Source organism: Heteronotia binoei, chromosome 9 (assembly GCF_032191835.1).
Source record: "Heteronotia binoei isolate CCM8104 ecotype False Entrance Well chromosome 9, APGP_CSIRO_Hbin_v1, whole genome shotgun sequence".
NCBI classification, from domain to species: domain Eukaryota; kingdom Metazoa; phylum Chordata; class Lepidosauria; order Squamata; family Gekkonidae; genus Heteronotia; species Heteronotia binoei.
In genome coordinates, this window is record NC_083231.1 from 78972845 (window position 1) to 78994146 (window position 21302).

The following is a 21302-nucleotide window of genomic DNA, read 5'->3' on the forward strand; positions in this document are numbered from 1 at the left end:
CCCAGCGCCCCAGCAGAGTAAAACTTCCTCCCAACATTGCCCAGCTTCTTTCCCTCCTTGTCTGGTGGAGAGGAGTGAGTCTTGCGGGCCTTTGACGAGGAGGATACGACCACCGAATTGGGCTTTGGATGCGTGAAGAGAAATTCAGCACTGGCCTCTTGGATGCGGTACATGTGGTCCAACCTTCTTGATCACACAGGTGTAGAAGCAGGCTTCGCCCAGGGTTCCTTCACTGCCTGTAAGAAGACCTTCGTAACAGGCAGGGCAACTGCTGTAGACGTATCCCGCTGCATGATGTTGAATACAGTGTCGTCTACAACAGGTTGCGGTTGTGTCACCGGGAGAGAGAGGGAGAGTGCCATCCTCTTCACCAGGTGCCCATACGACTTTAGATCCTCCGATGGTGAAATGGGAAGATCCTCAGTGGTATGAGACACTGGCGAAGGTTCCAAAGCCCTGTCCGGATCGTCGGTACTGACCTCGGAGTCCGACGATGAAGATTCTCTCCTCAAAGAATGTTCCGAGAGCACCGGCGTTGACTCTCTTGACGGGTGACCGGATCAACACCGATGACCTAGGCTGGACTTCCTCCACCACCATGCTGCGTCTTTCGGGCGGGACGGACATTGATGCTGAGGGACGCTGCCTAGAATGCTGGGAAAGCCTCGACATATGGGATGCCTCGGATTGCTGGTCCCAGTCTGCAAACTCTGGTACGGCGGGTACGGATAGGCATAGGGAGGCCACTGGCACTGCTCCCACGGTGGAAGCGGCGAGCTACGGTGGTCAGTTCCAGTTCTCACCGACCTCTTGCCTGATCCAGCAGTGCCAACACCTCCACCTCCAAGACAGAGTCGCTCTCACTGCGACGCCTCGACCTCGAAGAATGGGAGCGCTGAGTGAGGTCGATCTCTTGCTCCAATGCCGATAGACGCAACTGCTGCGAAGCACTGCCTCTCGACACCGAAGAGCTACGATGTGGGGACGCCAAGATCTTCCTCGATGGAGCGGTCGACATCGATGTCGAAGCGTCATGAGAAGGGGAAGGAGTGCGGGACGATCTCTTCTTCCACTTCTCCTTAGATTTCACCTTCGGTGCGGATGATCAGGTCCCTGAGTCATCCCGACGCTTCTTAGCTAGGGTGTCCACTGACCCTTCAGAAGGTTGTTTTGTGGAATGCCCGCGCTCGAGTGGCATCTCGGTCCTGATCGGCGATGTATCGGCCGATGTGACCGTCGGGGCCACGGCCTCTCCCATCGGTACCGACAGGCCCGATGCCATGTTTTGAGGATGAAGTGCCGACTCGACAAAGGCAGCTGAAAGCCTTGCCGCTCAATTCTTGCAAGTTTGTTTGGAAAACCTCAGGCAGAGCGAGCAAGAATCCACACGATGTCCCTCGCCCAAACAAAAAAGACAGAGGGAATGGCCGTCGGGGGGGGGGGGGCAATCTTCTTCCCACAAGAGCGGCACCTCTTAAAAAAACCCCAACGTCTTTCCATAGACGCCAAGGAAAAAACCCACCCAGGAAAGTCTCTGAGGGGGAAAACGGGGGGAAACTGGGCCCCAAAGGGCAAGTCCAACACATTTTTTTTTTTACAACACTATCTAACAACTAACTAACTAACTACACTAAGAAAATAACAAACGGGCTATATACAACAAGAAAGGTAATCATAAGATTACTTTACCGACCGGGGACATGAAAGGAGATCCTCTCAGTGCAGTGGTCATAAAGGAACTGGAAGGATCCTTGCGCTGGCGCCGGCGAGCATGCGCACTGAGACGCCTGTGCATGCCCGTTGGTGCCAAGCGCGAAAAAATCCCGGGCTTTTTAGGTACCGATTCGAGGATCGGCGCAGGCGCTCTATCCCATGAGTGTGAAGCACAGAGACTACGAAGAAGATCCTACTGTTCTTTACAGTAGGCTATACTAGAAATTTCATCTAATACTTATACTGCTTGTTCTGAAGATTTTGGTCTGTATTCTCAGGTGATACAGATAAGTATCAGTAAGCAGCACACACAGCATAGCACGATATGCTCTCCTTTCAAACTTCTCCCACATGAGCACATATTTAATAGTACTTTTTGTGGGAATGTGTTTTCACAAAATTATTTCTAACAGGTTGGCAAATAAGGATCCCTTCAGAATCAGACAGTTGCAACCATGTGGTTATCTTAGAGGAATGGGGAGGACACTGCTAAGGCTTGTCTGAATATATAGATACATAATTCATATGTTTCAGATTATGTATACAGAGGAGCTTGATGAAATACCAGTGGCAGCATCAGCCTTCTCACATGTTTAAAACCATTCACCAAGTCATAAGGACATGAAGTGGAAGAAAATGATAAAACTTTGCTCTCTGTGTTCTGCAGCTCCATGTGCTGAGTGTTTCTCAACCTTATTAAGGTAAATCACCATATGGTGTTTCACATGCCTCTTCTCTTGTACACTCAGGGAGTATTGGAAAAAACATTTTTTTAACCCAAATTGCATTCAAAGGAAAACCAAAATTAGTATAAAAGGAGGAATAGACAAAATAATACTTTCTCAGTTATCTTATACATTCTCCCGAGTATCTTTGCGACTGTTCTATTCCTGTACACACAAATAAAAGATGGAGGGGAGGGGGATTGTAGATAGCATTCTTTCACCAAAAATCTGGTAACCAGCCATAAACCAAACTACAAGGTTAAACCAAGTCAGATGTATTCCACATCCTGCAGAGTCCCTGTCAAGGCAGAAATGACAGGGAAAGGCGGCACATAATATGGTAGAGAGGAAAGTGCCCTCTCTCTGATAGCTGTTTCCTTTTGAAGGTAACTTTCATCCAACATTAGTTAGAATTCAAATGCTTGAAGATTAGGGGACGGATCCTTTGGAATATATATTCCTTGGGACCTAGTAAAAATCTACAGGGGAGGGCAGAGTATTGCATTCCATATTTCCGCACTATCATAATTCATGCCAAGTTTGAAACCTGGTGGTGGGAGGAGTAGGTAAGCCAAATTCAGGACAACAGCTACTATGTGCAACGCACTGCTAAAAGGGATACAGCTACATGAAGTTCCTTCATGACCCAGTGGAGGCAGCAATATATTGTAAGTAGGGAAGAGAAAGACACCTTCCTCTTTCTTTATCGTATGTATTTGTAACGGTCAATAAGCATATTTTCCATGTATTCCATAGTAACAATTTCTTCCAGATGCTCATGCCCCACAGGAAGAGGTACACCACAATCTCACCATATCCCAGAGACCAAATCCAGACACTGCATTTGTATTTCATTTACTTTTAAATTTTTCTACCTCACCTTTGCCAAGACCAGTTTATTTGTATATTTTTGTATGTATGTTTAGTTAGTAAGCCCACTGTGTGCATGATACTTGTGAGTAATAAATTATCCAAAACACTTACCATTGGCAGTCGTCCATGCACTTTGTACACATTAACAAGCACAGTAATATCCCAAGGGCGCAAAGTTAGGGGATGAGCCTGCCTGCCTGACATCTCATTCTCTTTCTTGTCAGCATCCACTCCTACTGCAGTCCATCCAGAACTCGAAGATGTTGACATGGATAGCACAGGGCTTGAAATCACTTCTTCAAAGTCAGTGTACATATCATCCTCACCAAAATAATTTTCCTGGCAGAATAAATTAGCAACACTTTTCATAAGAGAGCATAACATAAAACTTTATGCTTCAATCAAGCTCTAGTTCTGCAATCCACTTTACACACACCAATAAACCTTGATTTTTGATTATACCAATATAACCTGCAGGATCAAGGTTAGACATCCTATTACATGCTTCAGAAGTAGATGGTTTCCTATAAACACTCATTTTGAAAAAACTACTAGGAATTTGTCATGATGATCAATAATACCATATTAATGAAGTCACTAAAATTAGGCACACTCAGGCCTTTCTTCATAGAACAAATTAAGACAAGGTTCATGTTAATAGCAGCCCTGCAGAGCACCAATGCAGGTTAATCCATGAATAGACTGCAATCGTCATTCTCAATTCTGAACTACCAGTATTTACTTGAAAGGAAGACAATCCTGAATGTAAGACACCCCCTCTTTAAAAAGTTACATCATGAAAGCTTTTTAGTATTAGACATAACTAACTTTTATGCAGATTTAAGATGACACCCACTTTTTTTGGGAAGGGTGGTATATCGGGGGGGGGGGGGCGGGGTAACTATAAGTGTCTAGATTTTCCTTTATACAGCAAATGACCTGACTCAGATGAAAATTAATATTAAATCCAGCCTCCAAAGGGAACAATATTCACTGTGTCTCTCAAGTTTCACAGGAGCAGGTCTGCAACTTTTTATAATTAAACAGCCAAACTAAGTAAAAAATTCAGAGCAAGTATTCAATAAAGAGCCAGTATAAGAAGCCCAACTGCAGTCTGAAACTAGACATGCTGATAATCTATAAAGTTTCTGCAGTCCAATCACAGATTGTTACAAGTTCTTTATGAGAAGTGGCACAAATGAAATCTCACAATAAGTAATAAATATACACAGGAAATTCCTGTAAACGAAGTCTATGCAAGCATCATACCTGGGTTACTGGCAATGGTTCACTTCTAGTATTTCCTTTTCCATAGCCTCTTTAGGAAGCCCTTTAGGCCAATTAAAATCTTTGCCTGCCATTCCCTTTACTTACTGGTTATGGAAGCATCCCATCTACCACACAAAAATCCCACGTATCCTTCCAATATAATAATAATACTTAATTTATATCCCGCCCTCCCCACTGCAGCAGGCTGAGGGCAGTTCACAGCACAAAAACTTCCAACAATCACATTACATATAACAGATCATTAATACATATTATAAACCATATATTAAAATCATATATTACAAATCAAACATTAAAACCATTTAAATTGGTTTGGAGCTAAAATCTTGATGTTACACATTTTACAGTTTTTCCGTGGAGATGGTATTCTACAGTAGATTCCTTCTTAAGTACAGGCCAGTTGGAAAAGAGTAGTCTTGCAGGCCCTGCGGAACTGGGCAAGGCTCTGCAAGGCCCACACCTCCTCTGGCAATTGGTTCCATCAGTGGGGGGCTACAATCGAAAAGGCCCTATCTCTGGTGACTTTCAGTTTGGCCTCCCTCGGCCCGGGGATTACCAATAGATTTTGTGAGCCAGATCATAGTACCCTCTGGGGAATATATGGGGAGAGACGGTCCCTAAGGTAGGCAGGTCCTTGGCCATATAGGGCCTTAAAGGTAATAACCAGCACCTTGTAATGAATCCAGTACACTATTGGCAGCCAGTACAGTTCCCGCAGCCCGGGCTGTATGTGCTCCCATCTAGGGAGCCCCAATAACAGCCTGGCCGCCGCGTTCTGCACTAGCTATAGTTTCCGGGTTCGGCTCAGGGGCAGCACCATATAGAGGGCATTACAGTAATCCAACCGTAAAAGATTTTATTTTCTTTTTTTAAAGAGCCATACTAGGTTGCATACTGAGCCACAGGCTGTAGACCCCTATGCCAAGGGATTGTGTATTTATGAGTTCAGGAAATTCTACATACCTTTATAGATAGGAAGGCTTTCAAAAGAGGTCCATATAAAATTATATGAGAGTCTGGAGAAAGTTCCAGTTCCACACGGAGCCTGTCAGGGGGAAGCTCTGAGGGGTCAATAGGAGGGCGGGAAGATGCTAAAGGAGATTTCTTCTGGGATGGTCTCAATCCAGATAACATTGTTCCTTCCATTTCTGACACTTGGGAATAAAAAAAAAAGTAAAATAATTTTGTCAACAAGTATTTAACTGGTGTACAGCTCAGTAAAAACAATATATGAACTAAAATATTTTATATGGGTAATTTGCCAGTTGTTGATATGATCACTGAGGAAACTAGTTCCACAAAGCTAAGAACAAAAGGAAGTGAGAACAAGTCAGGCAATTTCAACAAAATTTCTCTCTTTATTACAACATATTTTTACCCCACCCAAGAAGCTCTTGCAGGCACACATGGTCTTCCATACCACTTTCTAAAATTTAAACAAACATTGGTAATGAATATATAGTGAACACAAATATACCATACAGTTTTCGAAAGCAAGGCTCTCGGGGGGGAGTTGTCCCAGCAACACCCACTTGAATGTGGCATGCCGCAAGGGCAATTTTTTTCCCAATGTTATTTAACATCTATATGCGCCCCCTTGCCCAGGTCCGGAGATATGGGCTGGCTTGCCACCAGTATGCTGATGACACCCAGCTCTATCTGCTTATGGTTGGCCGCCCAGACTCCACTCCAGATCAATTAGGTGAGGCATTGCAAGCCGTGGCTGGTTGGTTGCATCAGAGCTGGCTGAAGCTAAATCCATCTAAAACGGAAATCCTGTCTGGATCCAAGGGGGGGGGGGACAGGGAGTTGGATCAGACTCCCACCCTTCAATGGTACTCCATTAACGACATCGGCAGAGATGAAGAGCTTGGGGGTAGTCCTGGATGCCACCTTATCTATGGAGGCCCAGGTTGCCGCCATTGCAAGGACTGCCTTTTTCCATCTGAAGCGAGCCCAGCAGCTGGCCTCTTATCTAGCACCCTGTGATTTGGCCACAGTACTCCATGCAATGGTCACCTCCAGATTAGACTATTGTAGACTATCGGCCAGTGTCAAACCTTCGCTTTCTGGGTAAGGTCATAGAGCGGGCGGTGGCGACTCAGCTGCAGGGATTCCTGGAGGACACTTCCGCACTGGATCCATTCCAGTCCGGCTTCCGGCCAGGTCACGGGACGGAGACAGTTCTGGTCGCTCTCATGGATGATCTTATGCGACATCTGGATCAGGGCGGCTCTGCACTGCTGTTGCTATTAGACCTGTCAGCCGCTTTTGATACGGTTGACTATCAGCTACTGACTAGCCGCCTTACCGATGTGGGGATTCAGGGATCTGCCTTGCAGTGGCTGACTTCCTTTCTCCAAGATCGGGGACAAAGGGTGGTGATAGGGGAGGAAGCATCCCAGAGGCACTCTCTTAGTTGTGGGGTGCCGCAGGGAGCGGTCCTATCCCCGATGCTATTTAATATCTATATGCGCCCCCTTGCCCAGATTGTCAGGAGGTATGGACTGGGTTGCCATCAATATGCGGATGACACCCAGCTCTACCTATTGATGGGTGGCCAGTCTGACTGTACCCTGGAAAATCTAGACCTGGCATTACAAGCCGTGGCCTCTTGGCTCAGGCTGAATCGGCTGAAATTGAATCCGACAAAGACGGAGGTTCTCTACCTGGGTCGGGGCGGTCCGGGGAGAGAGATCCAGCTGCCGGCCCTTAACAGGGTACCACTGATACCGGTCCCTAAGGTCAAGAGCTTAGGCGTGCTCCTTGAGTCCTCCCTTACAATGGAGGCTCAGGTGGCAGCCACCATTAGATCTGCCTTTTTCCATCTTCGGCAAGCGCGGCAGCTGGCCCCTTACCTGGAGCGCAACGACTTAGCGACAGTAATCCATGCTACGGTCACCTCAAGAATAGATCACTGTAATGCTCTCTACGTGGAGCTACCCCTGATGCTAACCCGGAGACTGCAACTAGTGCAGAACGCTGCGGCACGGCTGTTAATGGGGCTACCACGACGGGAGCACATTCAGCCAGTGCTGAGAGAACTGCACTGGTTGCCTGTTGTGTTCCGAGTTCGCTTCAAGGTGTTGGTATTAACCTTTAAAGCCCTTTATGGTCAGGGACCTGCCTATCTACGGGACCGCCTTTCCCCATATATCCCCCAGAGAGCACTGCGATCAGGGGCAAAAAATCTGTTGTCTGCCCCTGGCCCAAAAGAAGCCAGGTTATGCATAACGAGATCCAGGGCTTTTTCAGTGGCAGCACCAGAACTTTGGAACACCCTCCCAGAAGCTATAAGGGCCCTGCGGGATTTGTCGGCATTCCGCAGGGCCTGCAAGACCGAACTGTTTAAACAGGCTTTTGTGGTTGATTGAAAAGGGGCTGCCACCGGACATCCTACAGAATGCTGGCGATCATAGTCAGAAGTCAATACCGCCTATACTGGACTGAAACAGCGCTAATAGTTTTAAAATTGATAAGTAAATTATGGTTTTATATGTTTTATTGAATTGATTGTTTTTATGATGTTGTAAGCCGCCCTGAGTCCGCTTGCAGAGAGGGCGGGATATAAATGTAAAGTAATAAATAAATAAACTCTCCCTATGCGGGGCTGTATTTGACTGCTCCGGAAAATCCAGCAGGTGCAGAACACAGCAGCCTAGTTATTAGCATTGAGGCCTGTGCTGCGCGAACTGCATTGGCTCCCCATCGAGTACCGGATCTGTTTCAAGGTACTGGTCCTTACCTTTAAGGCCCCTATATGGTCTGGGGCCTGCATATCTTTGGGATCACCTCTGTCCATATGAGCCCCCTCCCGGACTTTGTGATCATTTACACAACATCTTCTTGTGATCCCTGGTCCTAAGGATGCCCAGGGCCTTTTCAATCTGGGCCCCTACCTGGTGGAATAAGCTCCTGCTAGAGATCCGGGCCCTGTAAGATGGAGCTCTTCTGCCAGGCTTTTAATCTACTGAGCATCCTCTGAAACTTTCCCCCAGCACTTTACTATTCATGTGCTTGAGTTGGGTCAGGGGTCTGAGTTACAACCTTAAGTAGTGTCAATGACCTGAAGCTGTGCTAAGTGGTGTTAACTAGCTGAAGTCGTACCAACTGCTGAACTATGGCCTTTGGCTGGACTATTGCTGGAGTTACGACTCTCTGTTTTATGTATTATGTTTATGAGATATTTTAAATTTGTTGTGTTTAATTGGATATGTTTTACTTATTGTTATTACAATGTTATAATGTCGTGGTAACTGTATTTTGTATTTTTTAGCAAATAGCAGTCCAGAATTAGTGCAGAAGATTTTTTTTAAAATATGGAAAATATTATGATTGCTATTGTTATTGATGAAGTGGCTCTCAGATCAGCAACTCACTTGTTACACTAAGAATGATGAATTTCCAGCTAAAATCTTTGCTACAGCACTAACCTGTTTGCATCACAGACTTTCAAATGAAAGTTGCACAATTTTTGAAGACAAATCCAATTTATTGTAATTTCTTGGTCTGCAACATGCAGCTCTTTTTTCTCCCCATGTAAGTTTTTGTTCTGTCTAAATAGGCATGCTCCACAGATATCCAAGAGATTCCCCTATTAGCAGCTTTCTGTATCATCTCTAGTAGGAAATGCTTTCAGCACTCTACAGGTTTTTGCAAAAACCATAAGGAGTTTGGGAAGAGTAATGTAAATAATAAAAGTTGCCTCCACTACACTCTGAGGTGAGTGTAGTTGTCTACTAAGTTGTCTAATTGAGCTAATATTAAGCCCCCAAATCTCCTTTCTGCAGTTTCAGAAGTTACTATAAGAAGCAAACAATAAGGAAACACAAAAACAGAGCCAGTATATTTATCTCATGTACTTTTTATTATTATATTTTATTATTTATTAATATGCTTTTATTTCAACCACAATAAGAACTGGACAAAAGCTTTTTAAGAAGGAGAATATTAAGACATGTATGAGTAATATTACACTAGGCTCCTGTTCTCCAGGTTCCTATTATTTTCCCCAATATAAGTTATGTCTCCTGTAGCAGCAAAACTCCATTTGATAGATTAGTGGTAAGACTATAGATAGACTATTTATTATTATTAGTGGTAAGACTATTATTATTATAGTATTATATTATTATTAGTTTATTTATATTCCTCCCATTCCCCCATGGGGGCTCAGAGAGCAAATATATGATAATAAAACAAACAATTAAAACAGCTAATAATAAATAATAAAATCAGTTACAGAATTAAGCTCAGAAACTAATCAGCACTTTACATACCATATATTATGTTACATAACCCACTGGCCCCCGTCAGTAATAACAGTCCAAATAATTATGAAATAGTAATGCTATATTAATAGCATAATTTTTTCGGCACTGATGATGATACAACATGATGGCACAGCAGGGGAGGCCAACCGATCTAACAAATGGACGCCCACTGCCTCATCCAAAAGCCTGGTGGAACAGCTCCGTTTTACAGGCCCTACAAAAGGCTAACAAGCCAAGTAGGGCCCGGATCTCCATAGGAAGCTGATCACCAGGTCAGGACCAGGACCAAAAAAGCCCTGGCCCTGATAGAGGCAAGACTGGCCCAAGGACAAAAGTAGATGGAAATGTATTTTCTTTCACTAGAAAATGCAATTACTATGTTTTGGGATCAAGACTGCCACATTTTGGAATTCTCTGATACAAATGATAAATCTCTCTCCCACATGCTTTGCCTTCAGACCACACTGTTTTGGCTCCCACAGAGGCTCATTCCTGCTGACAAAGTACAAAGACTACTTACTCCCTTATGAAACTACCTGACCACTATGTGGTCTTCAGAGGCCCTGCTTCAGGTTGACCCCACCTTCTGAGGTTAGACAGGTGGCAACCTGTGAAAGACTTCCTGGTTATAGTATCAAAACTATGAAACTCTCTGCCCAACTATGAAACTCTCTTTGCCTTCTGTTCCCATCTTCCGCCAGTTGGTGAAGACTTTTGTTTCATTTGGCATTTCCTTGTGATGTCTCCTTCCTACACAATGATTAGTTATCTCTTTTGTCTTTGCATGTATCTTACTTCTGGTTTTAATTGTTTTAATTATGTGTTCTTTTAGGTTGGTTTTAAGAGTTTTAAATATGATTTTATTATGTATGTTTTAATTTCTTAGCTACTTTGGTGACATTTCTGAGTGCAGAAAGGCAAGATATAAATTTTGTTAAATAAAATTAATGTCTCTATAGCTTAATTTACTCAAAGCCTAGAAAGAAATTACATAATATAGCAACATGGTTTCTATCCAAAGTTTCTGCTGGTTTTTTGTTTATTCTGCTTAGGTTCTAGTTTCTCTCTCAAAATGCTCCTACAATAACAATTTTCCTCAAATTTAAACAATAGGAGTAATTAAGTGACACTTACATGATTGCTTTAACTGCTCATCAGCTTTCTGAGGATAAATTGGATGCCATGCGTAGCCAATTGTGAGCATAACACTTGGAACAGTCCAGCATTCGACCCAGCCAGCCCTTTTCAAAAAGAACATTTTTTTCTAATAAATTATGGGTGTTGAAACAATTTCTGAACATAGAGTGAAAACACAGAAATCAACAAAACCCCTAACAAAAGCATCAATATGTAGGTGATGAAGAGAAACAGGAACTCACTCTTCTTGAGTGATGTTCCTCCACTTCGGTTTGCTTGCTTTTTGACCACTTTGACCTTCAGCAGAATTACAAGACTCAGGATTTAGTTTGTTAGAATGACAATCTTTTACCAGCATAAAGAGAGAATATTTACTAGGGTGGCAGTCTGGAAGAAATAAGTGAAGATCTAGACCTTCTCCCTGAAAATATAACATGAAAACCAATATTCACACAAATTATATTTTTTAAAAAATTACAGAAAACACTTTAGACAATATTTATGCCCATTTTCACACTCATATTTTTGCAATAATATACAAAAAAATGTTGTATTGCTGAGGATCATCTCCCAAAGGAGCTGCTGAAGCTACCTTACGTATGAGAAATGCTTCCCAGCAACATGGAGAACACAGTTCCCACTTCCACCCCCTTGCAAAAAGAGGGGAACAATCTGATCAAGCTTCATAAATGGCTGTGACTTTCTTCTGTTAAAGGGGTTACTACACAGAGAGAAGGAGATTATCAAATGTATAAAAGAGAATAATTTTGATCATATGAACAGTAAAAAAAAAAAGTAAGATTTCATGACTCTCTCATCTTTAAAGGTAGACTTGACTTTGCTTGTTACCAGGTCCAAACCAATACCACTGAAGGATTGTACTATCATAAAAACACATGCATTATGAACAGGATAATGACACTTACCCTTAAATTGAATTTAGTACTGCAGATGCTTGGAACAAAGTCGTCAAAAGGCAAAGAAAAGTCTATGTTTAATGTTTCCCCACAGGCTGCCACATAAACTACAAGAAAACAGAAACATTCAAATACCAACCATCCAAGTTAAAATTGCTTGTCTAAAGACTATACAACTTTAATCTTAACTGCAATGGAGTCTGAACTTCAATGCCATTTTTATCCTGAAGTGCCTGGAGAGAAATGGAGCTCATCCTCTCCTCCTCACAGTCTGAAAGTATATTCTTCCAGCACAAATAGGGTAATAACTGAACAAGTTAATAAAATAGTATGTAGTCAGCACATCTCTAGTCCACAAGAGAAGTACTTAGGGAGATGCCATTAGAAGATACCATGATGTTTCTAAATGTAGCCATTTTGTTAGTTAGTAGGACTGTCGTCAGGTGGAGGAGCAGGCACTGGCAAGCTTCTCTTTCCAGTTTCTACAACTTGCAGCCCAGTTGACACATGAAGTGATGGCTTGCCTGTGGCCCTTTTAAAAAAACATGCACTGCCAGCTAAGTGCTTTAACTCTGACAGAACAGTATAGTGGTTAAAACCCAGGTTTGAATCCCCACTCTTCCTCAGAAACTTGCTGGGTGACCCTGAGCCAGTCACACACTCTCAGCCTAACCTACCTCACAGGGTTGTTGTGAGGATAAAATGGTGAAGAGAATGATGTAAGCTACTTTGGATCCCTATTGGGGAGAAAGGTGGAATATAAATAAAGTAAATAAATAAATAAACTTGTGGTGATAACACGTGTGCTTATTCAGAACAATGTTGCAAGGGAAACAAAGAGAAGTGTCCATCATTCACTACAAATTACAACTTCCCAGAGACGATATAAGCGCTGGAAAAGTACAATATATCAGAAAAAGGCAACATCTGAGAGACCCTGCTTTAAATCCAGGCTTACTTGAAACATTCCCAGCATATCAGGGTAACTAATACAAAGAAGTATTGAGAGTTTTTGGTTTACTGCAGCCTGGGCTTTCCCATTTCATTTCATTAAGTCTGAGAGTGTAACTACATGATACACCTGACACAGATACATTACCAGACCTACAGTCAGACATACACTGCCAAAACTCACCTTAAAAGATACTGCGAAGAAGCACTGTGGGAGGGAGACAGAGAGACCAGTTTCTGTCCCACAGTTTTCACCAGTGTAAAGGGCAATAGGAAGGACATATGGAGCCAGAGAAAAGGTGTTAAAAGTCTTTCCCCCCTTTCTGATGGCAAAAGCAGGGTGGAAGGAAAATCTGAAGCACTTTCTTCTCCCCACAGCACTTCCTCACAGAACGAAGTAAATGAGCATTCCCTGGATGTATGTCTAACTGCAAGTCCAGCTGGAAACCCTTGTCAGATGCATAGTGTAGCCTGGCACTGAAACACAGTAGTCCAGAAAGGCCACGCAGATCTCTATAGAACAGCAAAGTGCTACCACAGACTAAAACAATCACAGCACATTACTCATGTGTATACAGTAATGAGTTCCTCTATTCCTGGCTCAGAATAGTAAGCCACTCCCTGTAATTCCTTACAGGGCTTTTAAACTTTTTATTTATTCAACGTATATTTCTTCCTTAATGCTATTAAATGCTATTTGATCAATGCTATTCAAGACCTATAGGTCAAAGGGAAGAAGGGAGCAAGGGAGAGGGAGGGAGAGAGAGAAAGAAAGAATATGACACCATGCCCAAGAACTACATGAGGTAGTTCATGAGATAAAAACAGCATCACGATAAAATAACAAACATAAAAATTATTAATGTTAACTTCCACTTAGAAAAATAAAGAAATTTTGTTTTGCACCTTCCTCTGCTCCTTAAAACAACACAGCATATCCACACGAATATGAATCACTATGTTGAAAAGAGAGCTCATAATCTTAGCACAAGGAATCACTTGAGATCTGCTCACAGCTGTTCAATATACAAATGAAATAATTCAGGATAATTGTTGCTGCATTTGCTCTTGTAACAGTTATATGAAATAAAATTAAAATGTATAAACTGGAGTAATTTGATACCAGAACAAATAGGCATCACCGCTATGTGAGGGATTCCAGAGTCATTTGTAGCACCACCACTCCACAAAAGGTAAAAATAGCAAACTCTCTTCAGGTGAGATTGTATGTTTCATTTTCAGTAAGCATTACTTCTTGAAACGGGAAAGGAAGTTGTATGTCTGCTTGAAGCAGACATATATCTTACCATTTTCCTGTTGTTTTGTGGAACAATCAATCCAATTGTGTTGATTTGCTGCCCAAATCATTTCAAATTGATGAAACATGATTTTAAAATTCCATGTATAGGGGACAAATGCATAGATATCAGGAGCACTGTCACTGGACCAATCCTGAATCAAATCTGAAAATAAGGAGCACAAGGCACTGCAGATCATTTGGAAAACAGATTAAGTCAGATTAAAAGTCTATATCTTCATTTCTGTTGAAGAAATACTAAAATACAGCAAGTAACTTGTCAGATGTATTGTGAAAACCATCCCATCTTTGTACTTAATCAACCACAAAAGTATTTGGTTTTTAAACTGTAAATAATTAGAAGAAGAAATACAGCATTCCTACTCCCTCCTGAGGGTCGATTGTCCCACGCTAGAAAACAGTAGTTGTTGCATTTCTGGGAGCATTAAAAACTTTTGGCAGGACATCTGTGTTCCTAGGCAGGAAGCCATTCTTTTATTTATGCATCACTTGTTATAAAGGCCTCTGAGGCAAATAAAAATATGTGAGTCAATATTCTTACTGTTTTACATTGCAGTCTTAAAAGAGAGTTAAACTGTCAAATGCTTCTGTTTCATAGTACTCATACTGGTTTAGATCCTATAACTCTCATAAACTAAGTAGGATCCTATGATTACTTTCTGCCAAGTTTCCTTTCAACAGAAAAATATGCCCTCCCTCAACTCTCCCTTTATTACAGGAAGATTTAGAAGAAGGGGGTCACTGGATCCAATCCGGAGATGACAAAAGGATAATCTTGATCATAAATTTAATTAGGCTGCAGCTTTAAATAAGTAAACTTCATAGGAGAAATAAACATTAAGATTCTATTAAAATAGAACAAATTAACTTCCAAACCCTTTAACATTTAAAATAGTTTTAAAAGTTAAAGCTTTACAAGTTTCAGCAAAATACTATTGAAACATAAGCATTTCAACTACTTCCCATCTGTATGACAGAGAACATTTTAAAAATGATATATTACTGTATTATACATTTATATTTGTATTTAAATACATTTAAATGCCCTCCAAGAAATACAGGGAGGCCTCCAAGAATTACAAGGAGGATGGAGATTTGGAAGTCATGCTCCACTCCCCAAATCCACCCCCTTTATTGATAGTAAATGGCTCTCAAATTTCCATCTCCTGGATATTTTAAATCATCAGTGTGGTTTTTAAGTTATTTCTTTTGGATAATTTACAATGTTATCATTGCTGGATATCTCGGATGGTCCCTGAGTAGGAGCATAATAGCAGCCCTGCTGGATCAAACTAGGATCTATTGTACTGTTTCACACAATGGTCAACCAGTTGCCTTGGAGGACTGTCATGATCCTAGGTCTAGTGATCCTACAGGCTCCAGGGAAGACTGTATAAGAGTAGCTATAGGGCCTACATTTCCCAGGATCCCTTATTGTCCCTCTGATTGGGTGGGCAGAATTTCTGGATGGAAAACTTGCCCAGTGAAAAACAGAGGGGTGGGACCGGAAAGGAAACAATAAAAGGCTAGCTAGAGAGGGAGGTTGTTCTCTCTGGAAAAAGCTGAGCTGAGGAGAGGCTGCAGCTAGGAGGGTTTCCTCATCCAAAGAGTGATGCGTCAGCTGGAATTAAAGGAAGAGACTGTTAGTTGTGTCAGGGTTATTTTGCTTTGTACCACCATTTGGGGAAGGACGGTGGCTCAGTGGTAGAGCATCTGCTTGGGAAGCAGAAGGTCCCATGTTCAATCCCTGGCATCTCCAAAAAAGGGTTCAGGCAAATAGGTGTGAAAAACCTCAGCTTGAGACCCTGGAGAGCCGCTGCCAGTCTGAGAAGACAATACTGACTTTGATGGACCAAAGGTCTGATTTAGTATAAGGCAGCTTCATATGTTCATGTTCATTACTGTTTCCTTGTTCACTGTTGCATTAAATAATTAAAATCCACTTGTTTTTTCTTGAGCACTTACAATAAGCATATTGTTATACAACCTGGGTCTGCACACCTCTTCAGTTACAGATAAAAGATGCTTACTGAGAAGGAAATCAGGAGCCAAGAGCGTGCTCTGGGCAGACCCAGACAGACCCTTACCAGAGTGGTTACAGCCAGCAGAAGGACCTCCCTGATCCCCTGCTTGTGACACGGGCCAACAGGGCATAAGAGACAAGGCCTTCCCTTGATGCTCTCTCCTAGCACTGGTATTAATAGGCCTGCTGTCTTGGACAATAGAGGTCCATTTAGTCAGTATGGCTAACAGCAACTGATGGATCTATTCTCTCACACATCTGTCTAACCCTCTTTTAAAGCCATGTGCACTTGTTGCCACTACATCTACTGGCAATGAATTCCAAAAATTATTCATTCATTGAGTAAAGTACAGCAGTACAGCTTTTTCTTGAAAAAAAGTACAGCAGACCCGGCCGAATAATTACAGTATCACAAACTTTATTTTATCAAGTTTATCAATCCTATACTGTCCAACTCCCACTGAATATTTTGATACTTAAAACAGTATAAATTCTATACCACTGATAGTATCAATCCTATATCATCCAACTACTACTGAATATTTTGAGCCTAAAACAAGTAATAAGCACTGAATAAGCAAACAACATTACAAACTGTATTTTATCAAGGGTTTATAAAATCTTCTGCTAGCACTAGCTGACAAAGCAGAAATCAAAGTGCAGCTTCTTAAACTAGGGTTATTCATCCCAATGGGGATTAGGAAGGGAAGAGCTTTTGATATTTCCAGTTTAATATTTACATCATGCATCAAGACAATGATTAATTCTTCCAAGACATAAATCATTTAGATGGCTGCTGCACCAAAAGCTCTTCAATGAAACTGTAGTGCACGAACATATTCTGTGCTGTGGTGATCAAAATAATTCTCCATATTAAAAAAAATATTTTTGTAGCAACTGTTAACAGCCATATCTGCTCACAAAATACCCCATTCATATTAGTATTGCTATTACTTATATTTTTTACAAAATTGCAAGATATACAATTACATACAATTCAGCCATTACCTGTAAAAAAGCTTTTTTGAGCAAAGATAAAGTGATAGGTTGCTTTATACACTTCAACTTCACACTGCCATGTCTGTGGCATGTTCCATATCCGGGGATAGGTAGAATTAATTTGAAACTGAACAAAACACAAAAACAGCAATATACACTCATAATATGATAATGTATGAACAACAGACAAGATAAAGTAATAACAATGTGAGTAATTAAAACTAATTAAAAAGTGAGAACCTCTAGAAATTAACTCCAGTTGCTTTACATCTTTGTAATCTGCTTTCAAACCAAAGATATCAGTCAACTTTATTTTAGTATTTTGCATGAAAAACCTAGTTATATTGCACTGCAACAAATCATTAAACTATATTTTAATTCAAGATAGGATGCTAACTGCAACAATAATAACTCTGGCACCTACTGAGTGAGTTCATGTGGTGTGTTGGAATACCCATGAACATTTTAAGCACTATGAAAAAAAAGAAACACGGAATGCTCACAGGCTACCTTTGTTTCAAAAGATATCCATCAAAGGGATTTTTGACTCTCAAAAGCTTATACCTCAAAAATCTTGTTAGTCTCTAAGGTGCTATTGGATTTGAATCTATCTCACTGGCTACCCATAACAGATTTGGCAGAGACTAAAGTTTCCACAGTGGCTCTAAAACAGGAAGGGCCTGAACAGGCAAGATATATATAGGCTATGTTAAAAGAAGATTCAGAAGGTAAGGAAAAGAGAAAATTTAGCAGGGGTCTGTAATATACAGAATTCATGAAGAAAACAAGATGATGCCAGAAGAATGAGGGGAGGGAAAAAGGCACAACTTTTCTCATCACCACAACACTACAATGAGAAAGAGACACACCTGATTATGTTCTCTATACAACTCTTAAAAGTAGCACATCCTCTCAAGATACGGTTGAGGGTTGTGCAAACAATGTAACTTGAATAAAAACAGAAGAGAAAAAAAACTCATGATTTCAGAGGGTTTTATGGTTTGGGTAGACATGCTCACCTTGTACTTGTTACATATACTCTTCTTATTATATATATGTATCTTTTTATTGTATAAAATATTTTTTTAAAAGAATGATCTGGAAACTTATAGTAGTTTAGGGAGGGTCTAGTGAGGCTTAGGGCACCAACTGAGAAATGAACCATGGCTCGAGCACAAAATGGGCCAATTTGTGGGTCATTTCAAACCAGTTTGTTTGGTCACATCATTCCCAGACTAAAAAATAAACCACTTTTTTTCCATGGTGGTTCATTTTGTTCATTTTTGTGGTTCATTCTCCAGACAGACTGGCACTGATTCAATCAATTCCTAAGCAATGCTGGGGGAAGGACTTGTTGAAACACCCAAAGCAGTTGCCCATATCTTGATTTGCAGCTCTGGGAGGCAACCATGGGGCTCCCATTCTGCTCTGTGGGAGCAGATTATGTACCAATATAATACCACATGCTGACTCAGCTGCTTTTACTTTGCAGCATAAAGAGAGAAGAGTCAATTCAGTTGTTGTTTACTGTGTGGTTGATATAGGGGAGGCTTTGAGGGACTCCTCTTTTCTCCACATGTGGGACAAGTCTTAAAACACATCTCCCAGCTGGGAAGGTGTTCCTTGCTGTAGTCTCAGGGACTAAACCTGAAACTAGAACTGAGCCTTCCTAGGGGGTACCTGCTTTGGGGGCCTATAACTCGGACATTCCAAATCCAATCTTTGCTAAACTTGATGGGCTGAGGGAAGAGAGGCTGCTAAAGAATTCTTGTGAGTGAGGGAGTTGTTCTACCTCCTTTTGAACCAAATGAACCACAAACTTGTTCAGGAAATCAAACAAACCATGAACGTACATGAACCACAGGTTTGGACAATCATCCAAACCATGAACCAATATGAACCGCCATTTTCCCAGTTCATGTCCATCCCTAGTAAGAAGTATTAAAAAAGCAAAATGAATTTCAAAAATGTATTTTTATTAGCCTATTTTATTAGTTCAGAAAACAAACTAAACAATCATCAGGACAAATCTTGGTTGCCTCTCAGAAACACCACAAGACACTGGCTTTCCCTTTTGACCAATACAAACGTTACCGTCACTGAGGGCAGTAAAGGAGGATAGAAAACTTACTTCATTTCAGATCCCTTTCCCTTTCTGAATCAGAACAATGCCTTAGTCCTGGTTCCTATATAAGTCAAACTGATGCTGAAGTTACAGAACCACCACTCCCCCACACAAATTAATGTTAGCGGACTTGAAGTAGACTAATGCTCCTGCAGCACACTTTCCATCAGGCTGTTCCTGAAGACTGCTCAAACCCTGCAGATAACAACTTACATGCTAATGAAGCTAAATATTTGGTCTCCAAGTTTTTTGATGCTCCATATTCTGGCAAATTTTAAAACAAGATAGTTAGATCACTCTGGTATTTATGAATACCAGTACTTACAGCTAACATTTCTGCTTCCAAGAGAGTCCGGTACTGCATACTACTGGTGGCATCTACATGTAAAAGTTGTCCTTTAATTGTAGGAGAGTAACCTAAAAAATTAGAGCAAACAAATAAAGATCTGCTTCTCTCTCTTCAATGCCTCATCAACATTTCAATATTTAATTTAAAAGTAAACATTTTGTGTACTATAGAGCATGAAGACAACATTTATGCATACATCGTACAGCCTTCAGTATACAGCTTTGGGAAATTAGGAAGTAGCATGTCTGCAACAGAAAAATGCTTGCAAAAGCATAACAATGTAAATATGCTAATCCAGGGGTGGTCAAACTGCAGCTTGGGAGCCACATGTGGCTCTTTCACACATATTGTGTGGTTCTCAAAGCCCTCACTATACTGCAGGCCAGCTTGGGGAAGACATTTCTCTCTTTAAAAGTAACTTTTCCAAGCCAAGCCAGCTAGCAACTTGGCAAATACATTTAAAGTTAAAGTTGCTTTCTTTTCATCTTTCCCTCCCCCCTCCCTCATCTATTCACTTGTCTGCCTGCCTTCCATCCTTTCTTACAGTTCTCAAACAACTGATGTTCATGTCTTGCATCTCTCAAATATTTGATGTCTAATCTATGGGGCTCTTACATTAAGCAAGTTTGGCCACCCCTGCGCTAATCTAACAACCAAGTGCTGGTCTTTGCGCAGATACCAAAACCTGCAATGAGGCCAGACATGGCTACCATTAATGAATCTGCAAACCCAGGGAACTCCCCAGCTTTTTTTTGGGGGGGGGGGGGAGGGGGGAATCTAAGGCCCTCAGGACTATGTACTTGTGCAGACTTTTTTTAAAACCACAGTGGGTGTTTGGTATGCTTTGGGTTGGGTTATGGCAGCAACCACAACAAATGTGAAGGCACCTGCACAGTTTCAGTGAAGGATCTTAGAGGAGGATGAAGGTAACACAGTGAAAGCAAACAGAGCAGGGAACATGATGCCAACTGGGGGAGATAAGCAACAGCAAACACAAGGAGGAGGTGGTGAAATAAAAAGTCTCAAAAAGTCTCCTTATTGTCATTTACTATTTCAAAATTTTCAGCACCATTAATACCTCAGCATTAATATGCACTCTAAATTGTCCTCTTACATATGTGTGACTTACATATGTGTGACTCAAAGAATTTGTATCATTCAACCATACTTTCATAACTAAAGGAATGTTTGAGACTTGAATCTCACATTATTTTGACTCAACTTACCTTTTTCATCAACAGTCATAGGAATATTAATTTCCAAATAAGAGCCTGCTCCAACATTTACGTGTACAGCATTGGTTTCCTGCCAATAAAAACCATGGATCAATTCAATGATGGATGGTTGAACTGCCAGGATTGATAAAACAGAGCTAGCAGACCACATGTGATTAAAAACCTGGGCAAAAAATTGAGGGACTTAACATGTGCAATAAAGTTGAAGAGCAGGGTTGAGTTCTGTATCTAAGGCACTGTAATCATTCATTTTAGGCCATGAGCAGAGGAATGGATAAAACAAACACGAATCGGGACTACAACTGCACAGGCCAGCCACGAACATTTTGACCTAACTCAAAACCCAACAGCTTCTGCAAACTTGTCAAGCTTAC

At 41.4% G+C, this 21302-nt stretch overlaps 1 protein-coding gene across 6 annotated transcripts in view; it reads right to left on the minus strand.

Moving 5' to 3' along the window:
* The window catches only part of BLTP1 (bridge-like lipid transfer protein family member 1), a 196051-nt gene that overhangs the window by 136888 nt on the left and 37861 nt on the right, over nucleotides 1-21302 (minus strand). For all 6 annotated transcript variants that reach the window (XM_060246834.1, XM_060246833.1, XM_060246831.1 and 3 more), the window contains exons 13-21: nucleotides 20920-20998; nucleotides 19670-19761; nucleotides 17229-17346; nucleotides 14187-14342; nucleotides 11938-12035; nucleotides 11254-11432; nucleotides 11009-11115; nucleotides 5565-5755; nucleotides 3423-3650 (exon numbers count right to left, since the gene is read on the minus strand). In XM_060246834.1, coding sequence (XP_060102817.1) covers nucleotides 3423-3650; nucleotides 5565-5755; nucleotides 11009-11115; nucleotides 11254-11432; nucleotides 11938-12035; nucleotides 14187-14342; nucleotides 17229-17346; nucleotides 19670-19761; nucleotides 20920-20998 — 1248 coding nt within the window. The remainder of the gene's footprint in view (nucleotides 1-3422; nucleotides 3651-5564; nucleotides 5756-11008; nucleotides 11116-11253; nucleotides 11433-11937; nucleotides 12036-14186; nucleotides 14343-17228; nucleotides 17347-19669; nucleotides 19762-20919; nucleotides 20999-21302) is intronic.